The sequence below is a fragment of the Cherax quadricarinatus genome, chromosome 63 (assembly GCF_038502225.1).
Source record: "Cherax quadricarinatus isolate ZL_2023a chromosome 63, ASM3850222v1, whole genome shotgun sequence".
NCBI lineage: Eukaryota > Metazoa > Arthropoda > Malacostraca > Decapoda > Parastacidae > Cherax > Cherax quadricarinatus.
The window spans coordinates 19,796,788-19,819,596 of NC_091354.1; the positions used below are offsets into that span (position 1 = coordinate 19,796,788).

The following is a 22,809-nucleotide window of genomic DNA, read 5'->3' on the forward strand; positions in this document are numbered from 1 at the left end:
TTTCCCATTGCCATACCGAACTTGAGTATAAAACTTATCATTAAATACAAATTTTGCATCAACAATGCAAAGTTTAATAACGTTAATGATAGTAGGAACTGACAATGGTAAATCGTGATTAATAAGTTCTTCAGATAAGAAACTTAATAAATCATCAACTGGAACTTTTGTAAACAAGGTAGTAGCATCAAAACTAACCGTATTGAAATAATTTAAATCAGGCAAGGTGCTTAATTTATCAATTAAATCTATGTTGTTTTTAACATTAAGTTAGAAATATTTCCAACACTAGGGCTCAAAATGTCGACAAGTCATTTAGATAATTTATATGAAACTGAACCTATGGAGCTAATAATTGGTCTAACTGGATTACCTGGTTTGTGCGTTTTTATTAATTGATCATGAAAGTGGCTGTCCATGAGTAAAATTAGTAACATAAATATAAGTCACAACAGAAATAAATACTTTCATACCAAACTGGAGCAGCCAACTTCAGCTAAAACTCATGAATCTTGAACGTCAAATGACCCCTAAAAAGTTCTGCAATCCCACAGACACCCCGATAATTATAAAAGCCATGATGAATGTTTGAAAACTTAAGCCATGGGAACACTGTTAAAATGTGTTCCACAGTCAACTGCATTCAAGGTGCACAGAGGGACAGGAGCACCTGCTACAACGTAGTTGTGAGTAAGATGTATGTGCCCAATCCTCAAGCGACAGAGATTTGTCTCAGAGTGACGATTCGTGTTAAACGAGGAGGAACAAACACAGTTGCCCTCTTGAATCCTGTATAACGTTTTTTTTTTGTTTTGGACCCACAGAGTCTGCCACTTCAGAAGGATATATGTGTATATGGTCCACAAAGTCACTGTATAACAAGACTCTGCTATAGAGTAATCTTATTACAGCTGCTTTTGCCTTAGCATCTGCCCATTTATTTCCCAGGACACTATCATGATCCAGGAACCAAGAGAACTCCATATTTGCGTCATGCATGGAGACGAGCTAACTACTCCTGGATCATTTTTTGGACCACAGTTGTTGTTGTTGTAGGGTCGCCGGTCTTGTCCCGGCCCGGGTCTTTTCAAGATAGTGACCCGGCTGGACCACAGGGTGGGCAGAAGCATACTGGGCTGGGGCAAACAGATCACAATAAAAATCTGTGTACACAGTGAAAATAGATCCACTTAAGAGAGTTATTAAGACAATAGTAGAAAGGGTTGCATAGATTTCTGAAGTGAACACAGAAGACTGTGTTGGTAATTGTGTACAAAGCGAGTTCTCTCCAGTGATCACAGCAAAGACAACACCACCTTTGCTCCTTGACAAATCCGTAAGTACCTTTATCCTTGAAGAATGAACAAAATCACGCACCAAGAATTAGCTAAGGCCATCACCACGGCTCGACACTTAGGCAGTATTCAAGGAGGGCATGAAGAAAAGCCAACCTCTCTGACCATAGACACAAAACCACAATCTAGGAGAGGGGGCCTGCATCCAAACACCAAACAACACAGAAACCCTCACAAGAAGAGTACAAAAGATTACCTTCCCGGGAGTGAGCCTTCAGGTCCTTCAGTACTCTTTCTCTGAATCCTATCAAAGAACCAGAAAACTCTTCCATGAGATTCTCATTGTCAGTTACTGGCTTCTACCGGGATCCATCAGTGATTTCCCACTGGGGTTGCTCAACGGCCCATACTTCTCCATGAAGACATCAGAAAGGACCATTTCCAAGTCATGGTAATGCAAGCAGCCCAAATAATCTCCCGGTTGATAACAGCCTATATTTTCTTGCAAGTTCTCTCGGACTAACAAATGTTAGAGGCAGTGGTGTTGAAATTCAAGCTCTGAACAAGATCCACGAGACTCCAGTCCTTAAGAGCAGCTATGCAAGAAATCGATTGACTCATGTCCAAACTATTGTCGATTTTGGCGACCCTGAGAAGGATTTCCCGGTTGCCTCCTGTAATAAAAACATAAGAATAGGTTATTTGTCTTACCTATTTTTAAAACTTCTCCAAGGTTCTAGCTTCTATGGCTCTACTTAGCAGATTTTTCACCAATACTTTTCTATTTTCTTTGTAAATCCAAATTATTTAATTTAAATCTCGTTATTTCGAGTCAGTCTTCTTGAACTTTGACACATCAGGGAGACACTAGAAATCTAAAATCTAGTTCACTGAGTTGGGATTCATAAAAATGCCATGTTGTACTATTGATTCCCCCCCCCCCTTCCCCAATATATCACAGTTTATCACTTTAGGGTGTATAGCTCATCACAACAGTTGAATTTAAAGTACATAAATGCATGTGGTGTAAGATTTAACGGTTTGGATTTTCATAACTACCTCTTAAGCTGGGCACATAACGTCACAATTATTAATGGTTTTTAAAACCTACAGCTAGATGAATAAGACACATGAGCAGCACTTGGGTAACTTTACTGTTGACACATTTCGCTAACCAGTAATTTAAACAATCCACCAGAGAGAATAAATGGTAAAAGACGTGAAAAGGTAAAATGATGCGGTCTGTCCCTCAGCCTTGACAGAGATATCAAGGCTGAGATACAAAATACTTCCAGTCAAGGTTGAGGGACTGACCACCTCAAATCTTTTCATATCTTCTACCATTTATTTCCTGTATTAAACTGATCAGGCTAGTGGTTCGCAGAACGTCTGCACAATAAAGATACCCAAGTGTTGCACATGTGTCTCATTCATCTATAATCTTTTATATGGGCATATACTGGATGTTCCTCAATTGTTATACATTGTAAATATTTATTTCAAATTGATTATTGAAAAGAAACCAAAAAATATTTGATTGAAGACAACCAGGTTTATTCCCATATTTTGTTATTTTGAGAGATACACTGAATACTTTCCAGGTGATGGCGCGAGTTCCTTGGTGGCGACAACAGTCTGTCCTGAACTTCTGGTTTTCTATTATGGAGGATTGGTATGTCTATCAGTGGAAGAATATACCGACAAGTATGTGGTTTATGGCATTTTACTGTGAAGATTTTTTTTTCCACGGGGTACTTCAACAATTTTCACATGGTGCACGAAAAGTTTTCTCAATAAAATGCCATAAACCACATTTCATGTTATTAAGAAGACTGGAGACCTATCCTGAACGACTTGGCACCCCTCCTGAACGACTAAGTACTGGACGGTTGTAAATAGTCTGGTGATACCGGCATGATGTGGATAAAGATGCTTAGGTTTCGCCGCCAGTGACTTCATCAGTCGTAATACAGAGCAAGCTGGTGATGTTATTTAGTCCAGTCGTTCGGAAACAGGGCAGGTGCTTCCAGACATGGGTCTTATTTAAATGACCCATGATAGCTACAACAAGGTGTTATATAGTGGACAGTGCAGGTGACGTGTGGTGAGGGTGAAGTGAGGCAGAAAGTTGGTTGGAAAAATACAAGCGAGATGAGTTTAATTTGAGAAAGACCCGCCTACAACTAACGATTATGATTGAACCTAACATGGCTAATATTGTTTTAGTTTACGCTGTATTAGGACTGATAAAACCACTCGGGACAAACGTTGCCTTCAATAAATACATTTATTCCTAAGTACTATACGGTTAAGACACTATGCAGAGAAAATTGCATAGACAATGATAAATTTTACATAAATGTACTTGGTGAGCAAGCCACGAATGGCAAGCTTGCTGAAAATGGCCACCAATTTTACTATAATGAAGATCGACACCATGCCTAACCCTTCTAGGGTAGGGTAGGTGCCTGAGCCCGAGCCTTTAGCTCATAAGACTGTCATTCCCATTTGCCCCCTTGTGGCGGGGATGGCAGACCAGAGAGGCCTAGCTTGTGGCTAGGCCTGGGGACAGTTGGTCCCAAAGATGAGGAGGTGCTTGTGCCTCCTCCCATGGGAGACTTAGGTCTCAGACACTCCCTAAAGAGGGAGCCAAGGCCGGGCCACCACTTGGAAAAGGCCCGGGCCGGGAGAATACCGGCTAATCTTTAACTAACTAACTACTATAATGAAAAATAAACAATCATGACAAATCTCAAATGCTGGTCTCATGGGTATTCTCAAGACACCAACAGTCTGATGTATCCTACCGTCCAGCCTATCACCACACTTTCTTTTTCGCCCTGGACAACTAAGACACTTCTTGCCTCCCTTGAAAAAAGTGTTTAATTTTTCAGATTATTTATCATGACTAATTTATAGATTTACACATTAGTATTTTTTTACAACATTCTGGATTATTTAATGTTAGAGCATCAAACAACATCATGTCTTGGTTATTGAAATTTATTAACGCTTCTCTGAAATGTAGATTATTTAGAAATAATTTTCCGGAATACTTTACACGACTTTTGGTTGAGTAATAATATCACTAAACTGTAAATTTACTTATGTATCACTGAAGTACATAACTCCATACCTCATCTGATCAGCTTCAAATTATTACCACTACTGAGGAAGATTCAGATTCTTATTAGAATATGTAGGTACCAGGTTGTCAATCTCAGTAAAAAAAAAAAAATTCACTTTCTGTGCAGTAACTTGAAATAATGTTTTCTGAACTGTTTCAACTTTTATAGGTTTATGCATTTTACTTAATGGAGGATCCATCAGAGATTTAGACCATACATGCAAATTTGTTAATTTTCTTATTGCTTTCTCTGCAAAAATAAGGAAGTTTTTTTTATTGATTTAAAACTTTCAGCACTGGTGTATTTGCCTCAAAGGAAGAATTACATTGTTATTTTGTTAGGTAAATACCACTTTACCAGTTATGATTAACAAACTGAGATATTGGTTTTCGTGTGATAACTAAAGAATGCCTCTTCCGATTGGCTTCAAACCTTCATTGGTGATGCATCTTATTTAGGGAATGGTATGTGTCTTGTGATCAGCATCATACATTCATCACTAATGTATCTTACTTATGTTTCATTTTATTTAATTATATTTTAATTAACCCTTAAGGTGTACATACCTGGTAGTTCCACTAGACTTGTTTATGCCAGTTTCCTTAAAAAATAAAAATGCAACATCGTCTTACGTGTTTGCTTGGACTTCATCCTCTTTTCTGCAACATTGGAAGCTCCTGATGATGTGTTGGTTGTAACACGAAAGGCCTAGACTAGAGCTATCATTCAACGTCCCCCGTGATTGTTTTGTATATATATATATATATATATATATATATATATATATATATATATATATATATATATATATATATATATATATATATATATATATATATATATATATATATATATATATATATATATACACACACACACAATTGTGTAAGTTTATAAATAGTTTACATATGGATTTCAAAGTGACAATAATACGAAGTTGAAAACAATGTTTAGTACAACGTACATAATGTACTGACTCTGAGGAATACCATCGCACTAGAAGAGGATTTACACTCCATGTATTACAGTACTGAGTACTGTACATATTAATGTTACATAACGAGAAAAATAACAAATAAATAAATCGTATCACAGCATTTTGGCATTTTGTTAAAATATTATTTAAACTTTGAATAAGATATTTCGAACTGCGATTTTTAATCCTAAAAAACAATCTTAGTCTAAATTCTAAGTACAGTATTATATAGGAAGTGGCGCTTCTTATGTCCGCGTAGCAAATTTGAGCGCCTGTATAAGGATTTTGAATCACTGATATGCTGAGCAGCGATGTACCAGCACTTGTTTATCAGTCATCACTGACGGGAATCATCTTACAAAGATGCAAGATTTTATTTGGGTTACTAACCCGAATGGTTAGTAACCCAGGATAACCCAACACAGTCACTGTCATCAAACTCTGGCATATTTCTATCTGGGTTCTTTAAGACTAGTGTGAGTAGACACTTTCTTGTTTAATGATGAATAAACCAACATTACCAACTTACTCTGAGTGATGTGGATACTCATAACATCTGCTTTGTTTCTCTACTCTCTGCCTATACTAGGCATACAGTACTTCATGTAAAATACGGGTTTAAATGCATAAAATTACAAAGAATCAAAATTACGAAGAACACGACCATATCCTACATGTGGTATGGTTCTTTATAATTTTCCATCATACGTACGTATTCATTGCCTTATATTTTCTCAGATGACTGTAAGTACGTTTGTTTCAAATGAAACATTAATATTTGTATGTACATAAACTATCACATAAATATTTCCAGTACTATGTACAAAAGAGGGAATTTTATTCATGGTGACATGATCACACACACCAGAAATAATGGCCTTATCAGCAGTTATGTAATTACACTTAATATCTATATGAAATATAGTTTTAATGTAAAACCAACGTATTTTGAAGAATACGGCTGATTTTGAACAACTGAGCGTCAGCTAAGAAAGATGCTGAAAATAATCCATCTGTTCTTGAGCTCTGCAGAGAAATATCTTATCTCACATTTTCAGACTAGGCTCCGCACTGGTCACAAAACCACCAAGGAAGCAGTGATAACGATGCAGAGACCTAATGGATAAAGATAGCTGGACTGTGGAGTTGCCTTATTACAGTAGTTGTAAGAGCAGTAGCATATTGTAGCAGAGGTACGGCGCCCATCCTGCTGGTGAATATCCATATAGCACTTGTTGTCTACCAGATCCTTGCTAAAATCCAAGAAATCTCTGCCTCCACAGTATCGCTCCGTCACTACTGCTCCTGCAAATAAATAGTATATGACAGAAGATGTGGAAAGATGATGTATCACTGAATTTTTTTTTAAGTTTTATTTAAAACATCACAATACATTAAATAAATAAAAGAACAGAGTATCAGTTCTTCCACAGAAATTATAAATTTTCATTGTCGAAATACACACTGCCCGTTTAACTTTGTGCTGACACAAACTATCCCTCATCCCCTGTACTTTATACCCCTTCACACCTGTGCTTAATACAAGATTACACAAGACTATACATTACATCAATCAAAATATATTACAATATGCATTAGTATTATTATTATAATCAAAAAGAAGCGCTAAACCTACAATATGCATTAATATTTTAGTTATTGTACTTATCACTCGACTGACAGGTATGTAATGCCATTACACAGAATTCCATTAATTTTACTTTATAATTAATATAAATAAAGACAATCCCCACAACCCCTTCTCGTCTGCTAATTACAGTGTACACACATACAATTACATGATGTAATGATCCAATCATTATTACTTACACCCCCCTTTCCCCAGGGCGAAAAAAACATCCACTTGCACTAGACTTCACATCTTACAATTGTTCATTTAACTTATAAAATAATAACTAACATAATTAAACCTTAGGACACAATATATAGACGACAACACTACTTGACAATAGTGAAGATGTCAACTAATATAACATTACACTAGATATTGAAACTCACACAATACATATACCAATATTTATATAAGTAGACACGTATTATCGCGTGTAATATGATATAGATTATATTGACAAGTTTTACAGCATTATCAGACTTGCTCTTTTACACACAAAATAAAATAATATAACATTATAGCACCTAATCGATTTGGTAAGCCGCCTCTCTCTTCCCATTGAGAACCCATGAAAACACTTCTACAGTTAATTCAGTGTTAAATAACAAGAGTTTCAAGCAATACTAATCACATGTTTCACTCTTCTCCTCCCCTTATGCAGAGACCAGTCCATCCAGCCATTACAACACTAAATTGCGCAGTTCTCTCACAGTCATTCCCCTATACGATACTGGAAAATCGATAGCACATCTATGTCTATACACTACCTCATTCCTACACTTTGTTTTATAGAAATGTCCAGCTAAAGCCCTTATTCTTTCCTCCCCCCACCTCCCTCATCGCCCACGATATTGAAATATAATCCGCCACTAAATACATTACAGCCTTCCTCACACTGTCTCCCACTCCTTCGATATCCAAACTCAATGCCCTTAGTACCACTAACCTACTCCCACCAACCATACCCAAGACTCTGTGAAACCATAGACAGAAATACACCACATGATATGCTGTTTCCTCCCCCCCCCCCCACACACACACAAAACACAACATGGAGACTGCAAAATTCGCATCTGATACAGTCTTATTTTAGTTGGCAAAATCCCATGTAAAAACCTATACATAGTTTCCCTCACCCTTGACTTCAGCCATAACTTACGGAATGCTCCCCAGATGTGTTTCCAATTATATAAGGGAAAAACACTCTCCCCCTCCACCACCTCATTACACCTTTCCAAAATCCCCAAAACACACGCCGACACATTTTCCGGAATTCTTACCTGTAATAAGTATCTCAACATATTCATGCACTCCTCTAAGTACCTACCCCCCCACCACCACCACTGCACGTCTTCCATCACATCCCTCACTCTGACACCACGTTCCCCACCCAACTGCAGATAATGCTTCACATACATGCTCTTCAGTCTGCTACCCAAAGGAATTAATCCTAAACCCCTCATCGCCAGCGATGTCATCACAACCGTCTGCCGCAGCCAATGACAACCATATCCCCATATAAAACTCAGTTCTTTCCTTTGCACCCTCCGCACATCTTTCGCCATCAAGGGATACACCACTGCCACATGCCACAATTTAGGATAAATGAAAATGTTGACCACAATGAATCTCTGTTGTACTGTCAACCCACTCGATCTTATTTCCCCCAACTTTTGCAAAGCCCCTTGCACTACCCTTTCTGAATTTGCTTCTCTAGCCCCCTGTGTTGCCCCTCTGTATAAAACGCCACAAATTTTTACCTGCTCTACCACCTGCCATCCATACTTATTCCCCAATTCCCCTCCCACCCATGAACCAACCTCCAGTAATTTCGACTTTTCACCATTAACACACATTCTTGTCGCTCCATTAAATATCTGGACGATTCTGCCTACACTCTTCAACCCCTCCTCTCCCCCCACTAAGACTCGTGTCAACGACATAACCCACTATACCCAAGCACCCCTATGCCATACCACCCCTTCACCCCTACATTAATCATCCTATATAAAGGGTCTTGCAGACATGCAAATAGGATCTGAGACATGGGGCATCCCTGTCTCAGCCTCCTACCCATATTATCTATCTTCCCCACCCTCACATTCATTTGCACTCGTGTTTCTGCACCTCTGTATAAAGTTTCTGCCCACCGCACAATTTCTTCACCAAAACCAATCCGCCTCATAATCATCCCTAATGTCTCTCTTTACACAATCATAAGCTGCCTTCCAATCCAAAGCAAGAACACCTCCGCTGCCCATCCTACGATCCTCTATATAGCCCTTTATCCTCCCATGCCCACTAAACGTTGTTCACCCTGGCACATTCATCTGTCCCGTATCTATAACCTTCCTGATAACTCTACACAACCTATTACCTAAAACCTTGGCAAACAATTTATAATCCCTGCACATTAATGGCAAACCTCTATAATCTAGGATGCTACTCTGTACTTCTCCCTTTGGAACCATAACGACAAACAACCCCTGTTCTTTGCGTCATACTCATACTTCCCTTATCCTTCATCTCATTCACCAACTGCACCAAGAATTTCTTCATGACCTCCCAGTTGTTCAAATAAAAATAATTTGGAATTACATCTATTCTAGGTGTTTTCCCGACACTCATCCCCTTTAATGCCATCCACACTTCCTCTTCATCTATGGACCCCTCTATCACCACTCTGTCTGCTGACTTCAGGGTCCTTTGTATCCCCTTCTCGAAAATCTTCAGGTCCCCCATCTTTCTTTTTCCCCCTCTCATATATAACTCAAACCACTTATCAGCAAAACCACTCGTACCTTCCGTCATTACTAACCTCTGTCCAACCTTATACCCTCCCACATCCTTATGTACGTCCAGCTTCACCATAGTCATAATCCTTTGCAGTATCTTTAAGTGCCGCAATACACAGGCGGATGGCTTATCTCCCCATAAAACATCCTGCAACCCACCTCTCAATCTCTCACCATCAAATCTTGCATTCTGCATTTCCATCAATTGCACTTTAATACCCTCAATCTCTTGAACCGGATATACCCCACTAAAGCCTTCATAACATTGCTTCAACTGCCCTTCCAAATACCTCTGTAACCCATATTTCCATTGACTTACCTCCCTTCCTTTCCTCATATAAAAACTTCGGATTCCTGGTTTAGCATATGCCTCCCACCGTCGTAGTATATCACTTCCCTTCCTCCTTTTGGACCACTCATTTATCCACCACTCAACAAAACTAACATCATCCTCCAACTCCTCTAACAAACTCACATTAAGCTTCCAATAACTCATATAATGCTTTGGTAAACCACTCCACCCCACTTCCACTACTACCCCTCTATGATCTGAAAACACAACATTCATAATTTCCGTGTTAGCAACCTGTATCCCCGGAGAAGCATAAATACAATCTAATCGTGCTGCATATCCCCTCTACACATAGGTATGCTCCACGTTCCACCCCTCCCTCCTCACTACATCCACTAAACCAGCTCCCCCTAAAACATCCCGTAGAACCCCCAACACTGGTGGTAAATTATATAGCGTGTCAGCGTGCCTCGTTGTGCTCCGGGTTTTTCGTGTTTTCACGGTCGCTCTTACGTGCTAGAACTTTAATTTGTGTCATCAATCCTATACGATACATCCCTCTAGCGCCTGGAACAAATCTTGGGCGGAAAACATTATATACTGAGTCAAAAAAGGAGAATTAGTGTGCACTAGCAGAGTTTACTGCCAGAGGGGAATCATAGGCCTGTCCCGTGTGGAAAAAAATAATAATTGAACTTTTCATGTCAGAGGAAAGAAAGTCTCCCTGATAACATTGAGTATACATAGTGTATAGTGTATACTACAGGGGCTCCCTAGTATATTGATGATAAAGGCTAAAGTGTCATTTGAAAACAGGTGAATTTGTAAATGAAGTGATAAGCCTATAGAGGCAGGTGCCAGAAGTCGCCAGAACTTACCACAGGTCAGCTGTTTTTAATAATCTTCCTGGCTTGCCAGTGTACTCGCATATAACTAGTGATACCAGTGATTAGCAGAATACAGTGTTGTAGTAGCAACTAACCAGTATTATAATGGTACTTAGTGGAGTGGAGTGACTTTCATTAGTTTCTTTTTCTTGAAATACGAGACGTTACTGTGAATTTCATATAACCTGTAGTTACCAGCAGTCGCAATATACACAACGAGAAGCAATTATTACTACAGAAAAAGCGTCCTTCCTCCAAAATTTGCACCAGTCAACTATAGTGATAATATAGCATTTATTGTGGTGGAGACGGAAAAAAGAAAAAAAAAAAAAAAAAAGAGAAAAGCCAGATACAGCGATTGATAAACAAGGAGGTGACCGTTCGTCATTGTAGGAGCTGCCAGATATCACCGGCTCTTCAACACGCAAGTTATACTTTTGTATCAGTCAAATCACATATTACTCGGGTAGATAATTTCCAGTAGATCCTTCATGTGTTAGCTCAAATCACCGACCAGTATGTTTTAAATAAGTGACCCACTGATCAGAGCAGATCGTCTGGCCCGAACCCTTGCCTGGTCCGAACCCTTGACTGGTCCGAACCCGGGACTGGTTTCAAACAGTTTCGTTGGACAATAAAGCAGACTGTAAACGGATGGGGTTGTAGGCGCCCTATAAACACAAACATTAAAAATCAGGAACGTGACGGTAAGCTGTCCAATATACAAAAAGAGTTAGAAACAGAAATACAAATAGCTAGAGCTTCATTTAAGGTTATTAATAGAATTTTCAAGAGGTTGCTAGTAGAATTTGCAGTAAATCAACCATTCAAATCATTATGAAGCCCTGTGTAGTCTGTGGTCAGTCAAACAAACGGGCTTCCACATGGATAAATTGTCATTTTTGTGGAAATTGGTGTCACGCCCCTTGTGCAGATATCCCAGAACTAGCTACAAGCAGTATTAAAACAGAGAAGTGTTTTTGGGTATGCTCAAATGAGGAAAATCTGTGGACTAAAATCACAAGGGTATTAAAAGAGGACAACATCAAAGCTGCTTTCATAGAAAACCTGGAAGCTTTCTACAACAGATGGGAACATAAAATGTCTGGGCTGAATGGTACTGCCCTTGATACTGGCCATGTAGTCATAAACTGTAAGGCTGGAGGTGATGTCCTGGTAGTCAGTAAATGTGGGGCTGATAGTGCTGTCCTGGGAGACAGTAATGGTGAAGCTGGAGGTGCTGTCCTGGGAGACAGTAATGGTGAAGCTGGAGGTGCTGTCCTGGGAGACAGTAATGGTGAAGCTGGAGGTGCTGTCCTGGGAGACAGAAATGGTGAAGCTGGAGATACTGTCCTGGGAGACAGAAATGGTGAAGCTGGAGGTGCTGTCCTGGGAGACAGAAATGGTGAAGCTGGAGATACTGTCCTGGGAGACAGTAATGGTGAAGCTGGAGGTGCTGTCCTGGGAGACAGAAATGGTGAAGCTGGAGATACTGTCCTGGGAGACAGAAATGGTGAAGCTGGAGATATTGTCCAGGTAGTCGGGAATTATACGCAGGAAGGAATACATATAAATGATCTCATAGGGGACAGGAGCCATAGTAGGGAAACAAGTGTAGTCAAAGATAAGATAAAACCAATATTGCAAACTAGAAATACCGCAGGAAATAGCAAACAAGAGGACTCCAATAGCAATAGTGAGGATAAATTACCAAAAACAACTGGTGGGAGCTCCATTGTTGGTGCTAGGGAGGATAGAAGTAAGACAGGGAAACATGCACCAACAGGGAATACAGTCACAGAAACCCAAGGCAAGCGGAAACCAAGCCTGTGCACATACTATGCACTTGGTATCTGCTGGCATGGGAAATCTGGAAAAACAGATGGGACATGCAACTATGACCACCCTAGAAAATGCCATGCCCATATGAAAACAGGAAAATGCAAACTCCCTTCCTGTAAGCTTTTTCACCCTGAAATGTGTACCTCTTCAGTACAGGAAAGACTGTGCTATAACTTAAATTGCCAGGCATACCATCTAAAGGGGACAAAAAGATACAAAACATCCAGGCCATGGGAAAACCTGGGTAGCCACAGCCACTCAAGAGGGAGAGGTTTTTTAGTGCCAGGAAGGAAAAAAAACTGGCAGGAAATGGCAGAAATCGTACACCAAATCCAGTCATTCCTGGAGTGGAACCACAGTCGATGGCCTCCACTCCAAACCAACAGATACAGATACTAATGCCGGAAAAAAAATCCCCCCCCAGTACCAACAATACCACCAGTCCGATAACATTCTTCTTTGCAAATATACAGGGTCTAAAGCCAGCTACAAACAACAAAATACCTTTCATCCGTGGACTGCTTGCAGAGGCAAAGGCAATGTTCGCGGCTTTCACTGAGACCCACATAAAGGATCACTTGGACAACGAAGTATGGATCCCAGGTTACAACCTATACAGATGTGACAGAGTGAACAGGCAAAAGGGGGGGGTTGGCCTGTACATTGCAGAGTCACTTGTTTGCACAGAACTGCTTAATGCCTCAAATGACGTAGTGGAAGTTTTAGCAGTAAAGGTCGAGAACCAAAACCTAGTCATTGTGGTAGTCTACAAGCCTCCGGATGCAACATCCCAGCAATTCCAGGAACAGCTGTTAAAAATTGACCACTGTCTGGAAAATCTTCCAGCTCCTGCACCCAACATCTTGCTCCTGGGGGATTTCAACTTAAGGCACCTAAAATGGAGGAATATAGCAAATAATATTGTTGCAGTAATAACACCAGGAGGCAGCTCTGATGAAAACTCACACTCACACGAGCTTTTAAATCTCTGCACAAAATTCAATTTAAACCAGCAAATAATAGAGCCTACAAGACTGGAGAATACACTAGACCTCATCTTCACTAACAATGATGATCTGATAAGAAATGTCACCATATCAAAAACAATATACTCAGATCACAACATAATTGAGGTTCAGACATGTATGCATGGAGCCCCAGACCGACAAAATGAGACTAGTCACGAGGGAGCATTCACCAAATTCAACTTCAATAACAAAAACATAAAGTGGGACCAAGTAAACCAAGTCCTAACCGATATAAGCTGGGAAGATATACTAAGCAACACAGACCCAAACTTATGCCTAGAACAGATTAACTCGGTGGCACTCGATGTATGCACAAGGCTTATTCCTCTAAGAAAAAGGAGGAGTAGATGTAAAATAGAAAGAGACAGGCGCTCCCTTTACAGGCGACGGAAAAAAATAACAGAGCGGCTAAAAGAGGTCAATATATCTGAAATGCGCAGGGAGACACTGGTCAGAGAAATAGCAAGCATCGAACTTAAGCTAAAAGAATCCTTTAGGAGTCAGGAATCGCGGGAAGAACTAAAAGCCATAAATGAAATCGAAAGAAACCCAAAGTATTTCTTCTCCTATGCCAAATCAAAATCGAGAACAACGTCCAGTATTGGGCCCCTACTTAAACAAGATGGGTCCTACACAGATGACAGCAAGGAAATGAGTGAGCTACTCAAGTCCCAATATGACTCAGTTTTTAGCAAGCCGCTAACCAGACTGAGAGTCGAAGACCAAAATGAATTTTTTATGAGAGAGCCACAAAATTTGACTAACACAAGCCTATCCGATGTTATCCTGACGCCAAATGACTTCGAACAGGCGATAAATGACATGCCCATGCACTCTGCCCCAGGGCCAGACTCATGGAACTCTGTGTTCATCAAGAACTGCAAGAAGCCCCTATCACGAGCCTTTTCCATCCTATGGAGAGGGAGCATGGACACGGGGGTCGTCCCTCAGTTACTAAAAACAACAGACATAGCCCCACTCCACAAAGGGGGCAGTAAAGCAACAGCAAAGAACTACAGACCAATAGCACTAACATCCCATATCATAAAAATCTTTGAAAGGGTCCTAAGAAGCAAGATCACCACCCATCTAGAAACCCATCAGTTACACAACCCAGGGCAACATGGGTTTAGAACAGGTCGCTCCTGTCTGTCTCAACTACTGGATCACTACGACAAGGTCCTAAATGCACTAGAAGACAAAAAGAATGCAGATGTAATATATACAGACTTTGCAAAAGCCTTCGACAAGTGTGACCATGGCGTAATAGCGCACAAAATGCGCGCTAAAGGAATAACAGGAAAAGTCGGTCGATGGATCTATAATTTCCTCACTAACAGAACACAGAGAGTAGTCGTCAACAGAGTAAAGTCCGAGGCAGCTACGGTGAAAAGCTCTGTCCCACAAGGCACAGTACTAGCTCCCATCTTGTTCCTCATCCTCATATCCGACATAGACAAGGATGTCAGCCACAGCACCGTGTCTTCCTTTGCAGATGACACCCGAATCTGCATGACAGTGTCTTCCATTGCAGACACTGAAAGGCTCCAGGCGGACATCAACCAAATCTTTCAGTGGGCTGCAGAAAACAATATGAAGTTCAACGATGAGAAATTTCAATTACTCAGATATGGTAAACATGAGGAAATTAAATCTTCATCAGAGTACAAAACAAATTCTGGCCACAAAATAGAGCGAAACACCAACGTCAAAGACCTAGGAGTGATTATGTCGGAGGATCTCACCTTCAAGGACCATAACATTGTATCAATCGCATCTGCTAGAAAAATGACAGGATGGATAATGAGAACCTTCAAAACTAGGGAGGCCAAGCCCATGATGACACTCTTCAGGTCACTTGTTCTATCTAGGCTGGAATATTGCTGCACTCTAACAGCACCTTTCAAGGCAGGTGAAATTGCCGACCTAGAAAATGTACAGAGAACTTTCACGGCGCGCATAACGGAGATAAAACACCTCAATTACTGGGAGCGCTTGAGGTTTCTAAACCTGTATTCCCTGGAACGCAGGAGGGAGAGATACATGATTATATACACCTGGAAAATCCTAGAGGGACTAGTACCAAACTTGCACACGAAAATCACTCACTACGAAAGCAAAAGACTTGGCAGACGATGCACCATCCCCCCAATGAAAAGCAGGGGTGTCACTAGCACGTTAAGAGACCATACAATAAGTGTCAGGGGCCCGAGACTGTTCAACTGCCTCCCAGCACACATAAGGGGGATTACCAACAGACCCCTGGCAGTCTTCAAGCTGGCACTGGACAAGCAACTAAAGTCAGTTCCTGATCAGCCGGGCTGTGGCTCGTACGTTGGTTTGCGTGCAGCCAGCAGCAACAGCCTGGTTGATCAGGCGCTGATCCACCAGGAGGCCTGGTCACAGACCGGGCCGCGGGGGCGTTGACCCCCGAAACTCTCTCCAGGTAAACTCCAGGTACACACCTCTCGGCTCCACATCCTTCCTACGTACCACACTATTCCAATCCTGTCCAAATAATGAATAAACAGGTAACCTCCGCATGTCATAAATTAGAATGTCCTGTTCAAAATCCTCTTTAACATGCCTATTGCTGTCCGATGGCATATATACACTCACAAAACACACATGTACCCCACCCCATGTCCCAAGCACCCTCACTACTCTCCCATCCCCCCTTCTTCCCAGTGTAACATTTGAAAAGGACTGGCCTCCGTTATTAATACAGCAGCACCTCCCTTGAGCTTCCCTGCATACCCTGCATAAACTTTATACCCATCCACCAACAAATCCCTTCCATACTTAAAATTATGCCCTTGTAAAAATATGACCTGTATTCCATATCTCCTTAAAAAGTCACTAAATATCCTGTGCTTTACATCGGGTCTTAGGCCATTCACATTTAATGTTAGGCACTTAAAAATGCTATCGGGGGCTTACCAATCGACCGATGCCCATGCGTGTCTTTACGCTTTTGCACAGTATACTTTTCACACTGTCCTTTCCTAGCCTCACCTTTTCCCTGCCCTTCCCCCCCGAGACTTTTCTTGGCACATCCACTGAGTGTTTCTTACCAGATCTTTGTGCAGGTGTAAAGACATCATCACTATCAGAAGCACCTGCCTCTCTCTTCCGTGATGCCTCAACTATGTGCATGCCCTCATCTGCACTTTCAACCTTATACACTTCAACCACAGCCTCACAAATCCTCTGTGGTTGCCCATCCCCACCACCCACGTTACCCTCCTCATGAATTCCACCCGTATCTACAGATTTCCCATCCGATACCATGCTTAGTGTCCTGTCCTCATTCTGATCATCCAGGAATTCTTGTATAACAGTGTTTATTGCAGCCGAAACTTCATTACCCAATTCCACTTGTCCCACCTCATCCTCCATATGCATGGTCTTAATAACCTGAGAGACCTCCGGTAATGTAACACATTCCACCGGATTGTTCTCCACGATTTCACTCCATGTCCTACGAGCCCGAAGATGCTTCCCTGTAGATTTGGTCGTCACCTCTCTCTCCTTCTCCACTCCTTTCCCTTCTCCATGTGTCTCAGGTGACGATCGATGAGGACACCTGTAGACACAGTCTACAGGTTCTTCTCTGCCCTGCATATGTGACATATACCTGAGTTCTGAAGTCACTCAATGCCACATATGACATCTTAAGGGTAAAGTAGCCCTCACGCAGCCCCGCATACATACCCTCAGACCACCGTCCAACTGTTGCTTGATGTATGACATCATACTCTTCGAACGTTGCTTTTATGTCTTCTTCATCCACCTTAAATGGGACATTTTGTAACTTTACCCAAGTGTAATATTTGGATACGTCCCTCATTCGTGCTTCTAAACCAGGGTTAACAAGCATGCACACATCTTGGCGCTTTTCCACCATCTTGTCATATATCATGGGTATGTCATGAGGAGGGGTCATGGGTATGTCATAAGGAGGGGTCATGGGTATGTCATAAGGAGGGTCATGGGTATGTCCTTAGGGGTCATGGGTATGTCATAAGGAGGGGTCATGGGTATGTCATGAGGAGGGGTCATGGGTATGTCATGAGGAGGGGTCATGGGTATGCCAAGATCGGTTAAAGATTTTACCCTCACTTGAGATCCAGAAGAATAACTTTCTCTGTCATCAAACATTAAGCAAGAAGATTAGGATCAGCACCGAGGATAAATGAAAATAAACCATGTACCCACCCTTAACCACTATCACCTTCATCACCATGGTCAGTGCTGATGCTACCTGCAAAAGAGGTCCTCTATCCTATCAGGTGTTGAACCAACACAAAGATGTCACCTCCGGAACTCACTGAGTTAGCCTTAATGAAATTGCCTGATTAGACTATGGTACTAAAGTGCAACTGACGTTAAATCACTAATAGTGGCGGACAACTGGAAACGGCAGGAGCTATACATCTCTGGTTGCAACTCTTGAATTTCCAGGCAACTACGAGTAATACTTCTATCACTAAAGGCCACCATGACAGTCGTCATGTGTCACCGGAGGGTCATGTAGCACATCCCCAGATAATCCAGTTCCAATCTGGTGGAGTGACATGACCACAACATCACTACTAACCACAGTTGTGTCACAACAGTGGCTGATACTGAACCATTTTAATTCCGCCTATGAGATGAATTTCACAAGAGAAAATTATACCACTGATAAGGCCAGATGGAGAAAAAAGAAAGAGACGGAAGAGGAGAATTTAGATTAAATCAGATGAAGGGGGCAAGAGGTCCAACTCCTCGGACCAAGAGCTCTTCACCGCGACAAAGGACTTCCCTTGAATCGTTAGTTTTCGTAAAAATCATTAGTACAGTTTTATTAGTCACTGTATATATATGTTTGAGCGTGTTAATGTTTCCACTAACATTAGTATTATAGTAATATTACTGAGCGCTAACAGAAGCATAGACGGTATAAATATGACCAACTTTACAACAAGATTCAGATTGTAAACACAGAGAGGTGTGTGTGTTTCTCAGCATATACACAGAGTTTGATCCCTATCTTAGGTATTAAAACATTCTTGACTGGCAGCGAACAAGTGATATGCAGCATTAGGGTCAATTACATAGTTGATAGGCTTTAAACCTAATAATCATCTATAGCTATTTCTCACCCGTGACTCTGCTGAACGTCTGTTTCTTCACGCAGAACTTAACATCTGGGTTACACTTCTCCAAGGAGGACTTGTCTAGCCCCAGACACCTCTCCTTGGCTCGGCACTTGTAACACAGCCGCTGCTCATCTGTCAACACAATAAATGATCAATATCATTAATATTTATTTACCCCTGAAAATGTCGAAAATATTTGATTTAGTTTTAGTCTAATAAATTTCAGAAAATAAAGTGATGCAATACAAGAGTGGTATACCACTCTTGAGTCACAAGAGGGTATACTACTTGTGGTATACCACTTGTGGTATACCACTTGTGGTATACCACTTCACGTGTGCCAAACTGACGTGCTCACCACGTTGTGTTCTCAATGTGTTTTCAGTGATAATTTCCTTCAACGGAAATATAGACAATTACAGCCAACCTTCAACTGTTCTCTCCTGCTGTTACGTGATATACTTTCAAAGTAATATATTACTTAACATCAAGCACAGTAATATATTACTTAACATCAAGCACAGTAATATATTACTTAACATCAAGCACAGTAATATATTACTTAACATCAAGCACAGTAATATATTACTTAACATCAAGCACAGTAATATATTACTTAACATCAAGCACAGTAATATATTACTTAACATCAAGCACAGTAATATATTACTTAACATCAAGCACAGTAATATATTACTTAACATCAAGCACAGTAATATATTACTTAACATCAAGCACAGTAATATATTACTTAACATCAAGCACAGTAATATATTACTTAACATCAAGCACAGGATATATGTACACATATGTTGAAGATAAGGAAAATTAGATATTTTCTTGAAAACTTTACATGATCTATTGTCGTATGACCCATACGTATTTAGCACTTATTTTAATATAAAGATAATAATTAAGTGATCTGTATCCCCGAATTAAACATAAAACACAGGAGGATGATGGCAGGTTGCTATATATATATATATATATATATATATATATATATATATATATATATATATATATATATATATATATATATAGATAGATAGATCAGTGTTTGTGTATATTTCGCCTGCTCTTGCGAATTCCTTGCATTGTTAAAATCTCTAGTAAGGCTGATGCATACTGGGGATGAGATGAAAAGCTGTAAGCCTTCTCCCTGATAGCTGGCTGCCTTGGATCAAACGTCTAGCGCAAGCTGGACGCCAAGGTATTGGTCCAGCGTGGTGAGAATGGTAAGGCACTACATATCTTGTTCCAAGGTTCGTAGGTTCGAGTCTCCTTCGGCCAGAGATCAGTGTTTGTAAATATATATATATATATATATATATATATATATATATATATATATATATATATATTTATATATTGCAGACAGGCGATCTTAACTATGTAATACAAGCCACGGGAGGGGGGGAGTGGAAATCTTTAGCTCAGGTACTTACACACTTCTCAGTGCATCATCAGGAGCAATGTTGAAAGGAAGCAACTGCTTCAGTTGTATTTGATTCCCCATAATTTAATCCCACCCCTCTCCCCAACACCCTAGCATTTACTTCTTTCACAACCCCATCTATAAATATATTAAACAACCATGGTGACATTACACATCCCTGTCTAAGACCTACTTTTACCGGGAAGTAGTCTCCCTCTCTTCTACACACCCTAACCTGAGCCTCACTATCCTCAAAAATACTCTTTACAGCATTTAGTAACTTACCACCTATTTTATATACTTTCAACATCTGCCACATTGCTTCCCTATCCACTCTGTCATATGCCTTTTCTAAATTCATAAATGCAATGAAAACTTCCCTACCTTTATCTAAATACTGTTCACATATATGCTTCAATGTAAACACTTGATCTACACATCCCCTACCCACTCTAAAACCTCCTTGCTCATCCGCAATCCTACTCTATCTTACCTCTAATTCTTTCAATAATAACCCTACCGTACACTTTACCTGGTATATTCAATAAACTTATTCCTCTACAATTTTTACAATCTCTTTTGTCCCCATTCCCTCTATATAGAGGAACTATACATGCTCTCTGCCAATCCCTAGGTACCTTCCCCTCTTTCATACATTTTTTAAACAAAAATACCAACCACTCCAACACTATATCGCTCCCTGCTTTTAACATTTCTGTTATGATCCCGTAAGTTTCAGCTGCTTTACCCCCTTTCATTTAACGTAATGACTCACGTACCTTCCCCCTACTCGTAATAAAAAGTATTTAATAAGCTATACAGGAAAAAGGGTTACTAGCTCATTGTTCCCGGATTTTAGTTGACTTTTACAACACGCATGGCTTACGGAGGAAAGATTCTTATCCCACTTCCCCATGGATATGAAAGGAAAAGCAATAAGAACAAGAACTATTAAGATAATATCAAAGAAAACTCAGATGAGTGTGTACACATAAACGTGTACACACTACCTAATCCAACTAAATACATTTTAGACATGTTTACAATAATTTCATAATAAACAAACACAACGAAATATATTTTTTTCGTTAGGTTCAGAATAATTTTTGCAAAATTATTGCAAATACAAATTTTCGCTTGTCTTATACAGCAAGAAGAGAGTTGCTATTTAAGCCAAAATCGCAAGTATTACCTATTCGGCACGACATATATATAAATAACTGAGGGTATATGGGCAAGGTCTTAGTTTACAGTTTACTACAACGAATAGACTTATACAGGAAAAGATTTTGGTACAGATTTAACAATAGAACTGTACACGGTATTAACCATATATAACATATATTGAAGTGATGGCCCAGTTATCAGGTTTCATGACTATTCTTAATAACACTTTGGAAATGTAAAAGCTACCACTATTTTGGGAGACTGTTTCTTAAATTGCGAAGAGGGACACTTGTAGACACTTCCTCCTCTGAGCAACTGTCTGCCTGATAACTGTTCTTGCATCATTAGCTCTTTGGGTCATCTCATAAGATGACCCAAAGAGCTACGGTGAATCACACACGTGTTTATGTTATCGAAACCTTTCCAAGAAAATGCTGAAGTATTTGCATGCTGTGTCTTTTTTCTAAGCATATTTATGTCTAATATGCGTTTCCAAATTCCTTGAAGTTTCACCAATATATATTTTCTAGCAACACTCACACGGAAAAATGTAAACACTGGTTTTACTGCTTGGGAGACTTGCTGTGATCTTGGTTGAGTTTCTGATGGTGGGGGTGTTCACTATCCAGTAGTTACTCTTACGTTGTATAATGACAAGGCCTTGGTTATGTTCTCTATACTGTTACCTGGGAGAAAGATGCTGTTACCGGGGAGAAAGATGCTGTTACCGGGGAGAAAGATGCTGTTACCGGGGAGAAAGATGCTGTTACCGGGGAGAAAGATGCTGTTACCAGGGAGAAAGATGCTGTTACCAGGGAGAAAGATGCTGTTACCGGGGAGAAAGATGCTGTTACCGGGGAGAAAGATGCTGTTACCAGGGAGAAAGATTCTGTTACCGGGGAGAAAGATGCTGTTACCAGGATACTGACCAGGGAAAAGATACTGCTGTTACCGGGGAGAAAGATGCTGTTACCAGGATACTGAGAAAGATGCTGTTACCAGGGAGAAAGATGCTGTTACCAGGGAGAAAGATGCTGGGGAGAAAGATGCTGTTACCGGGGAGAAAGATACTGTTACCAGGGAGAAAGATGCTGTTACCAGGGAGAAAGATGCTGTTACCAGGGAGAAAGATGCTGTTACCAGGGAGAAAGATGGTTACCAGGGAGAAAGATACTGTTACCAGG

At 40.3% G+C, this 22,809-nt stretch overlaps 1 protein-coding gene across 1 annotated transcript in view; it reads right to left on the minus strand.

Annotated features, from left to right (window-relative positions):
* Nucleotides 1–732: 732 nt before the first annotated feature.
* Nucleotides 733–22,809, minus strand: part of LOC128698267 (uncharacterized) — a 97,976-nt gene continuing 75,899 nt past the window's right edge. The window contains exons 2-4 of the mRNA XM_053790463.2: nucleotides 19,024–19,152; nucleotides 6,516–6,704; nucleotides 733–1,969 (exon numbers count right to left, since the gene is read on the minus strand). Coding sequence (XP_053646438.1) covers nucleotides 1,815–1,969; nucleotides 6,516–6,704; nucleotides 19,024–19,152 — 473 coding nt within the window. The 3' untranslated portion in view covers nucleotides 733–1,814. The remainder of the gene's footprint in view (nucleotides 1,970–6,515; nucleotides 6,705–19,023; nucleotides 19,153–22,809) is intronic.